At 40.7% G+C, this 10,501-nt stretch overlaps 1 protein-coding gene across 1 annotated transcript in view; it reads right to left on the bottom strand.

Annotated features, from left to right (window-relative positions):
• Positions 1-1,126: 1,126 nt before the first annotated feature.
• Positions 1,127-10,501, bottom strand: part of TEC (tec protein tyrosine kinase) — a 117,433-nt gene continuing 108,058 nt past the window's right edge. The window contains 4 exon segments of the mRNA XM_023737380.1: positions 1,127-2,130; positions 4,099-4,256; positions 4,337-4,455; positions 7,415-7,479. Of these exon segments, the coding sequence (XP_023593148.1) occupies positions 2,047-2,130; positions 4,099-4,256; positions 4,337-4,455; positions 7,415-7,479 (426 nt within the window). The 3' untranslated portion in view covers positions 1,127-2,046.

Below are 10,501 nucleotides of genomic sequence, written 5' to 3'. Positions count from 1 at the left end.
TGGGCTGCCTGGTACACACACTCCAGACTGGAAAGGATGGAAAGAGGTGGTCTTCCAGCACAGTGAAGGCACTGCTCAGAGCAGCCAACTACAGCTTTCATATGCACATAATGCTCCACAGCATGGAAGAGACCATGGCAGTACCTAGAGGGGCCAAGAATTCATTCTAAAGGAAGGTCCAGTATCTTCTTTGGCTTCCTACTTCATAATACCGAGAATAGTGTGTTGGATAATAAACAGTCTTTGCTTTTGATGATGGGCTATGTGTCTCTGGGGCCCATGAGAAAAAACAAAGGCTCTAACTCAGTTAGTGTCTTAGTTAGAAACTGTAAGGGTCAGAAACCCAGTCAAGCAAACTCAATAGCAGGGTCTACTGTGAGGCTATCATAGACAATCTTGTGGATCTAAGAACCGAAGTCCAGCCAGGTCTCCTAAAAAGCAACTGGGAGGCTGCTCAGTACACTGTTCTATTTTGCTTGGTAGCTGCCTAGACTGTTCTCTGCTTCTCATGAGCATCTACTCCATATACCTCTATGACCATCAGCCTCCTCTGTATAATCACAGTTTATGCTCTATCACAACTGGAGCTTGCTCCTGGGTCTTGCTTGTGGTGGGGCAGTCTTTGTTGAAAGCTTCACCTGATCCTTCAGCTCCAGAGTCCAGCACTTCTAACAGCAGCATCTGTGCCCTGGCACCAATTCTTGAGAGTTAGAATCTGATTGACTTCCCCTAGTTCAATTTTATACTCCATTCCAATTAGCTGTGGACAATATGAGCAGGATGATTTAGTCCAAACATGTACACTGTTGAGGGCTTAAACTGAACCAGTTCTAGTTGCTGTCAAGTTGATTCAGACTCATGATAACCTTTGGTGTGTCAGAGTAGAACTGTGCTCCAGAGTAGAAACCCAGAGTAAAACAAGGGTTTTCAATGGCTGATTTTTCAAAAGTAGATCACCAGGCCTTTCTTCCAAAGAGCCTGTGGACTCAAATCTCCAACATTTCAGTTACCGGCTGAATGCATTAACTGTTTGCACCAGCCAGGAAAAGAAACAGCTGCCATTGAGTTGATTCCAATTCATAGTGACCCCATGTGTATCAGAGTAGAGCTGTGCTCCATAGGGTTTTCAATGGCTGAGTTTTTGGAAGTAAATCACCAGGTTTTCTTCCAAGGTGCCTCTGGGTGCACCTGAACCTCCAACTTCTTGGTTAGCAGCCAAGTGCATTGACCATTTGTACTACCAAGGGACTCCCTTAAAGTGGACAGGCATCCCCAAACACATCCACCAGAGTAAGGCAGGGGTATTAACGACAGAGGGATCCAGACTTCTTTCTCTTAGTAGGGAATATTTGATCCCCAGAGGAAAAGGATTGACAGTGGTAAGGCACAGTCCTAAGAATATATTACAGCTGATATATTACAGAATGAAAGTTTCAATTAAAAGACAGCTCTTGTTTCTTATAAATATATAACTTTATATATTACATATATTTACAATAGATACAACGTACACATATTTTTCAGTGTAATACTAACAGCAGTCTTGAAAACAGAGATGTTTTCAAAACAAAACATCAGTACTTATCTGAGGTGGACTCCTGATTCATCTGGAACCCACATTCTAGACAATGCCCTGGGCCCGGATTTCTGCAGAAGTCAAACGGAGGACAGGGGTTGCTGGAACATGGCTCTAATACCCTTCCCCTTCCCAAACACCCTGGCCTCCCACTGGCACCAGCCAACATGACCCCATGTACAGACCACTGTGGGCAAGCCCTGGAGCCTAGGCATAGTACCTGGCACATAATGGGCACTCAAGTGCCTGTGGAATGAATAAAAGTGAGTACTTTTAATCACCATCTCTCAGGCAGCATTTTCATAATCTGGAAGATTCTGTCTCAGTCTTAGAGGTAAAGCTGGTCTGGAAGCAAATGCTTTAGGTGTTTCCATTTTATAAGTAAAACAATCCTCACGTTCACGTGCTGAATAAAGTGCCATTTCTTCCTCATGCTTTCGAATCTGGGAGCCACTGGTCACAACACCACTTTATCTTCCAAAAGATTCTTCACACTCAACTAGCTCGTCTATTGTGCGCAGCAAATCTTCAAAGGAAGGCCTTCCCTCTGGTTTCTGCAATTGAAAATCAAAGAGAAGCTGTGGGTTCCAGAATCTATTCCAAAATTTTCTCATTGTTCAAATTTACATAGCATGCTACAGTGAAGCACTCATTGCTTTGGGACTGGGTGATGCAAATAGGTAAGTGCTGGGTTACTAACCAAAAGGTTGGCTGTTCGAATCCACTCAGAGATGCCTGGAAAGAAAGGCCTGGCAATCTGCTTCTGAAACGTCACAGCCTTGAAAACCCTAGAGGCTGACATCTTCTTAAAACCAAACAATAGTTTAGCTTAACTAGTAAAAAATGTCTTCCTTGGGCTCTTTTAAGATCTTCTATATGAGATAAAATTGACAACAGCAACTCAAAAGATTAGACGGGAATTTTGGGGGGCAGTGAGTTTCTGTTAACAGGGGAGGAACAACTCAGGAAAGGAGGGTGAGGATGGTTGGTTACACAACTCGAAGAATGTAATCAATGTCACTGAACTGTACATGTAAAAACTGTTGAGTTGGTGTATGTATGTTTTGCTGTGTATATTCTCAACAACAACAACAAAATAAATAAAATTAAAAAAAAAAAACAAAAACCCTATGGAGGGTGGAGCCCTAGTGGCGCAGTGGTTAAGAGCTTGGCTGCTAACCAAAAGGTTGGCAGTTCGAATCCACCAGACACTCCTTGGAAACCCTATGGGGCAGCTCTCCTCTGTCCTATAGGGTCACTATGAGTTGGAATTGACTCGACAGCAGCAGATTTGGTATGGAGGGCAGTCCTACTCTGCAACACGTGAGGTGGCCATGAGTCAGAAGTGACTCGGCTGGTTTGGTTTGTTTGGTAAGGAGCTTTATTCAGTTGTTGAGCAGGGATGTGACAGCAGTGTTTTAGGAAGGGTAGTTCAGCAGTACTACATGCAGGATGGATTTGGGTAGAGACAGACCCATTTGGAGACACTTGGCATGTTCCAGTCCCAAAGCAATGAGTGCTTCGCTGCAGCATGCTGCTTGAGTTTAAACAATGAGAAAATTTTGGAATGAATAAAGCTCCTTATTGCCTGCCAAATCAAACCCTGCTCATTTGTAGTACCCTTCCCCCACTTCCTACTTGACCAATTTCATTTCCCCAAAAATCTTCACATGGGCCTTCTGCTTTCTATCAGACCAAGTTCCACTCTCGTGTACACATGCCATGTTTATTCCTGTCTCCTCATCTTTGCTGACACTACTCTGTCTCCCCCAACATTACCTCCTGTCCACGACTGCCCATCCCAGTGTTCTTGGGGGGCATTACAGCAAGTCACTGAGAGTATGGGCTTTGGAGTCAGAGAGGCCTCTGCTGCTCTGTAGCTCAGCGGCCTTGCGTAAGTGTTAACTTCATGAGCCTGGGTCTTTTCATCTACAGAGTGGTAATAGTGAAAGTACCTACACCTCAAGGGGTTATTTTGAGAATTAAATAATAAATGTAAAGCATATAGTACAATTGAGCTAATATTATTGTCTTTCAAAAGTCATTTTGATCTCTAGTATCTTCTATGAGGTGACATTTCAATACATGGGGAAGGAAAACTTCCAAAGGCTGTAAGAAAAGGGACTTAGGGAAGTTGGGGTCTAGAGAAAAAAAAAACCTTCTCAGGTGAAAGAGTGGAATATCAACCCAATAGGAGATCCAGTGAAAGGAGAACTACTTCTCCAGGCTTATTCCCCAAGTCCCCAAAATTGGGCAAATGTGGCAAGTTTCCCACTTGGGAGTGGGGTGACAAGCTGTATTTACTGAATTAATTACTAGTATTTTCCACTTCTTCACATTCTTCTTCCTGTTATGCAGAACAGAGTTGATAGGATTGGCTTCCTACCCAGAGTTTGAAACCACTATGAAACATGCACCCACTCAGCAGGCTGTAAAAACTGTACATTATCCATCTCCCAAGCCCAGATCCCTAAATGTTTTAGAGACTCAAAATGAATGCACACACAAAAAAATATTTATACCTCCTGCCAACACCTCAGCATCACCTCATATATGTATTTGGATGCCAACTTAGGCTGGTAGAGTCGGTGGCCACGAGTAACCATGGTTACCACTTCATAGTTGGTGTTTTTTTCAAAGGGCATTCTGCCTTCAGTGAATACTTCCCACATTAAAACACCTGAAAAAGGATAAGGGTTAGCCAATGGAATATCCACTCCTTCAGAGCAGTCTTGAGGAAGCACAGACAATGGGACATACCAAATGACCAAACATCCGACTTGCTGCTGAAGCGACTGTAATTAAACACTTCGGGCGGACACCACTTCACAGGAAATTTAGCACCAGAAGAGCTTGTGTACTGATCATCCAGAACATACCTAGAGTGAGACATACCATGGGGTTACACCTTCTGAGGCACCATCTGCATTTTGTACATGTTCTTTAATTTTTTTTTCTCCCTTACAATCAAAAATACAGTTGACTGGCGAAAGTCCAACAAGCATCCGGTTGAAGCTAAATGTTTACCTCTGTGGCCACATTTGGTGATTTCCATCTTCCTCTCAGCTTTATTTATGTGCATGAGAAGGATACATTTTAACATTAGTATCTGTGCTTTCATTTTTCTTTTTATCTTTTTTTTTTTAATAAAGCAATAGAGGCAGAATGCAATAAAAGTTTGCAAACTTTTTTTACAAGCCGAAATGTGTTCTTTAAAACAAAATTTCACCCCAAAGTTCAATACGTAAAACATCTAAAGCAGAGCTGCTCTACAGGAACTGGCATAGACGGTCTAGAGACACTGTGCCCCCTCAATTCCACAGAGCACAATCTGAAAACTACAGCATGTGAAAAAAGCAAATTGCAAAGTAATGTATATAAATGGTAGAGTATACATTTATATACTATGGCATCATCCCCCTCCACACACACACTCACACACTTAAAATAATACTATATATTTTTTCTATGTGAACAAAGAACATACAATACACATAAACTGGTACCAGTGGTTACTTCTGGGGAGAATCCTTGATTAGGGGTGATGGATCTAGGACTATAGTATTTTCAGTATGTATTTACAAGAGGGATATATTTATGTAGTATATGTTCATTTAAGGTTAATTTCTAATAGCTGCCCAAAAACATTCAAATAATTGCACAAGCTTCCTCCACTGTACAGACAAAGATGGTGACTCAGAACAGAAGGAAGCTGCTGGTTGGCAGGCAGTACCACCATGAGCTGGATCAAATTGTTTGTCAGTCAGGGGAGTCTGAATTTAGTGTATGAAAGGTGTTTTAGAGGGGCTGATGCAAAAGCATAGATTGCTCAAAGCCAAACGTATGAAAATCGAACATATGAAAGTCAAGGACTGCCTTGACTCAGGGATAGAACATCTTTATACAAAGCCAATAAAGAGCCAACCAGTTGCCACTGAGTTAACTCCAACTTATGGCAACCTCATGTGTGCCAGAGTAGAACTGTGCTCCATAGTATTTTCAATGGCTGATTGCTTTGAAGTAGATGTCAGGCCTTTCTTCCAAGGTGCCTCTGGGTGGATCTGAACCTCCAACCTTTCGATTAGCAGCCAAGCATGTGAACTACTTTTACCACCCAGGGACTCCAATAAATAGAGAGCACAGGGTAATATAATGCCCTGAGAATCAGAAGTTCTAGAGCTTTCTAACCTCCCTTGGCCTGAGTTTCCTTAGTAGCTAAATTTGGCCCTATAAGACCTTGCCCTTGCCTACCTTTCCAACTCATCTCACACCTTGCTCCTCTCAGGCTGGCGACGAGCAAGCCACTCTGGCCTTCTTTTGGTTCCTTGAGCAGGCCAAACTGTCCCAGACTTCAAGCTTTTGCACTTTTTATTCCTTCCACCTGGAATATTTTATCCCCAGATTTTCACTTAACTGGCTACTTCCTGCCTTTTGGTCTCCATTCAAATATCTCCATCTCAAAGAGGCCATTCTTGCCCTATACCAATCACTCAGTGTCCACCTCCACAAGTTACTGCTATTACAGGGGTCAGCCAACTTTTTCTGTAAAGGGTGAGACAATAAATATTTTAGGCTCTGTGGGCCACATAGTCTCTGTCACAACTACTCAGCTCTGCCGCTGTAGCATGAAAGCAGCCAGACAACACATAAATGAATGAGATTGTGTTCCAATAAGACTTTATTTATGGACACTGACACTTGAATTTCAAATAATTTTCACGTGCCATAAAATATTCTTCTTTTAATTTTTCCCCCCAACCATTTAAAAATGTAAAAAACATTCTTGGCTCACAGACAGTACAAAAAGAGGGGGCGGGCCAGATTTGGCCCATAGAACCCTGCTCTATGACATCATCCTGCTCCCGCCACCCCCAGCAGGTATCACTATCAGGTTAAAAAAACGTGTTCTCAGGTCTTAAGCTTCTTCCTCCTCCTGAATGTAAGCTGCATGTTGGCAGGGACTCATAGGTCTTGTTGTCTGCTATGATCCAGCCTAACATTGTGCCTGGCACATAGAAAGCATTTAATTACTTATGGATGGGTAGATGGATAGATATGTGCATGGGTGAATGGACAGAGGGAGAAGGGAAGGAGGTAAACAAGGACAAACCAAATACTTTTTAAAGGTATCCCCCCCCCCGACTCTATTAAAATTACAAAAATTAGGAGAATGAAAACATGCAGATGTGGATATACGAAGAATTTTACCCCCAAACACACTTCTGTGAAAACAAAAGATTCCACAACCAGGAGGAAAGGGAGAAAGTAGTGTATGTAACAGGTTATACTACCACCTAGTGGAAAGGATTATTAACATCACAATGTATACTCGATTTTAATGAATTTATTTAAATGAGAACAGTTAACAAGATTTCTTTTGTTTGGGTAAGCGTTTGATCAGTGCAGATTATTCTCACACTTATTAATTCTACAACATAATGTGAAAATCACCTAAAACTACAGAATGAAGCATTAGCAATAATAATTTCTCAACAGTTGATCTGAGAAAAAGCTAAAGTTAACAGTAAAATGAATAAATTCAGCAAAGAACTTTCAAAATATTGATAATCTAATTTATTTTAATACTTTGTATCAAAAGCACACTATGAAGCAGAAAAGCAATTGGTTCCCCTATACGAAAAACGACAGCTACTACTACTATTTTGCTAATGGAACAAAAGATGTAGTTTCAAAATAGCTCTTAAATAGGCATTAGAGGAAGTTGATACAAACTGCAAAGAAAAAGTCAAGCTTTGTGTACTTTCAAGGGAAAAGTCAGAGTCTCATATCAATTTTATCCAAAATGTATAGAGAATGTTCACACATACTGAGTCATACCTGGCCATTCCAAAATCAGATACTTTCACAATGCCTGCTTCATTTACTAGACAATTTCTGGCAGCCTGGAACATAATGTTATAATTGTATATTAGTTATAAAGTTGCACAAAAAAATAGAAATATGTAACATATCTGTTCAGATTCAATTTAGTGCAATCCAGTCAACATTTGCAGAGTGTGGAAATGTCATCCTTATAAACTGTTTTGCCCTCTATGGAACTGTTTCCAGTGTTCATTTGAAAGAATGGGTAGAAAGACAGGTAAGAAAACCATAGTTGTGATAAAGCATTATTATATATATTTACAACCATCATACCTATACAAGTTCTATAGAAATGTCAATCCAATTTTTCCTCCCAGTCCTAATCTTATTAATTTTCTTATTGGTAATGATGACATCTCTTGAAGTCCTTAATCCAGGTTCTCACTAGGCAAGGTTAACAGCACACAACCATCAAGGTAATGGGTGACCAATCTTTTACCCAATGGCTTTGCTGAGTGATTGGCCATCTCAATCCCAAAGAGTCAAAAGAACAGTGACATGGGAAACAGAGTTTGATTTGCCATTTATGATGTCTTCAGTGTATTATAACATAATATACTAAATTGGTCAAATACAATTCTGGATTATTTGATTTATATATTTCTTGCACATTTCTTAAAGCTGCAGGGCTCAAGAAAATAGTCTGGTAAAAAGACAAGGTATTCTCAGAAGGAAGATGTGATAGTTTTAATACCATAACCCATGGGTTAAGATGTATTTTACTTCCTGATGGCTCAGAATTTTATTTTCTTTATGTGGCAATTCCACTTACATGAGGTTCCTTCCTGCTGAATGCATTTTAAGAATCTCTCCTAAAGTGAGAGTTAATGTTCATTCCCTGGATTGACTCCATCAATTGCCCTACAATGTCTTCACTTGATGGTCAACAGGATGCTTCACCAGTGTTAAAAGACAGGAGCATTAGAATCAACCCCTTTAGAAATAGACTAAATGTGTCCCTTAAATTTGCACACCCCGACATTGTGATTATATGTATGAATCCTTACAGGAAAGATAAGGTCCCTTGAAGAAGATGACTTCGTAAAAACAATATGAATAGTACTGTTTCATATTTTCAAAGGGATTTTTGAGACTCAAAATTGGCTCTGGAACAGGTGGCCTATAAACAGATCCGTGTAGTAAAACAAAAACGTGGTGCTGGTGGTGATGATAATTTCATCAGAAGCAGTCAATGAAGCTTGACGTTTGGGCCAGAAATAGTTTCCCTCACATCAGCTGAAGGCCCTTCCTCATGTCCCTCACCTCCTTCCTACACAAATGACTCCTGAATTTCCACCTCCTCCGCCTCGCCACCCCGTTAATACTCAGAAGATGCTGCTGTAGTTACGGCCGGGATACAGTCTCTGAAATAACACACAGTGCTCCAGAGTCATAATCATTCTGTGTGCCTCTGGAAAGCAACATAAGTCATCATCGCCAAAGCTATTTTCCCTATGTCCATATGTTTTGGGTTGAACTTCTTTCTACAGAAAATCTGAAAATGTACTTTGAGTGAACCAAGTAGCCGCAGGTGATACAGCAACACCTGCCACCACTCTGCAAGCTTCAGCAATCATGAAGTAAATGACAAATTCACCGCTAGGATATGGCATGGGAGGTTTGGAGCCTGTGGGGTTGAAAAAGGCCTGATTTTGAATACTAATCCTCTCACTAACTAGTACTGTAACCTTGAAGAAGTTGTTTAATCAGCCTGAGTTTTAATCTCTTCACCTGTAAAATGGTGTTATATGGATTGAATTGTGTCCCCTCACAAAAGATATGCTGAACTCCTAACCCCTATACCTGTGAATGTGACCCTGTTGGAAAAAAGGTCTTTGAAGACGTTATTGGTTACTTTAACATCAGGTCATACAAGAGCAAAACAAAAAAACCAAACCAGTTGCCACTGAGTTGATTCCGACTCATAGTGACCCTATAGGACAGAGTAGAACTGCCCCATCGGGTTTCCGAGGAGCAGCTGGTGGATTCAAATGGCCAACCTTTTAGTTAGCAGCTGAGATCTTAACCACTAATAGGGAGGGTCCTAATCCTATATGACTCTTGTCCTTATAAAAGAGGAGAAGATACACAGAGACAGAGAAATGAGGGCCATGTGAAGATACATCTACAAGCCAAGGAATGCCAAGGATCTCTGGCCTTGACAAGAAGCTAGGAGAGAAACAAGGAACAGATTCTCCCGCAGAGCCCTCAGAAGGAATCAACATGCCCGACCCCTGATTTCGGACTCCTAGTTTCCAGAATAGAGCCCTGGTGGCACAGTGGTTAAGAGACTGGCTGCTAACCGAAAGGTTGGCAGTTCAAATCCACTAGCCGCTCCTTGGAAACCCTGTCTAATCTGTCCTATAGGGTTGCTATGAGTTGGAATCGACTTGATGGCAGTGGGTTTTCAGTTTTTAGTTTCCAGAACTGTAAGACAATGAATTTATGTTCTTAGAAACCACTCAGTTTGTGGAATTTTGTTATGGCAGTCCTAGGAAACAAATATAATGGGGACGAGCAAACCTATTGTAAAGGCAGCTAATAGTAACGCCTAAAATTTTTAAGCACCTAGGTGCACTCACTTCACAATGATACATATTGAATGTACAATTTATATTTATGAATAGCTTAATAATACATTAAAATACTAGCAGAAACTATACAAAACACTGAACACGTTTAAAATGCAAATTCTGAATGTAGAGAATATTTGTTCAGTCAACCATGTGCACATTCATTTATTCATCCAATTATTCATTGAACTATGCAACAAATATTTACTGAGAACCTACTTTATGCCACACGCTGTATTAGGTGATAAATAACAGTTAACATGTACATAACATTTACCATAAACCAGGTACGATGCTAAGTAAGTTTGTGTATTACCTCATTTAATTCCCAAACAGTCTTAGCAAAAAAAAACTACGATTATTCCTAATCAATGGAGTTTGATTCAAGCAAGCCATTTGGAGTGTTGTGTGGCCCTGCCCTATTTGGTCCCTACTGTTCAACAATGAATAAGGATTCTTTGCATTTGTG

Source organism: Trichechus manatus, unplaced genomic scaffold (genome assembly GCF_000243295.1).
Source record: "Trichechus manatus latirostris isolate Lorelei unplaced genomic scaffold, TriManLat1.0 scaffold00101, whole genome shotgun sequence".
Taxonomy (NCBI): domain Eukaryota; kingdom Metazoa; phylum Chordata; class Mammalia; order Sirenia; family Trichechidae; genus Trichechus; species Trichechus manatus.
Note: the sequence above shows the minus strand (reverse complement) of the source record. Positions and strands in the feature narration are given on the sequence as shown.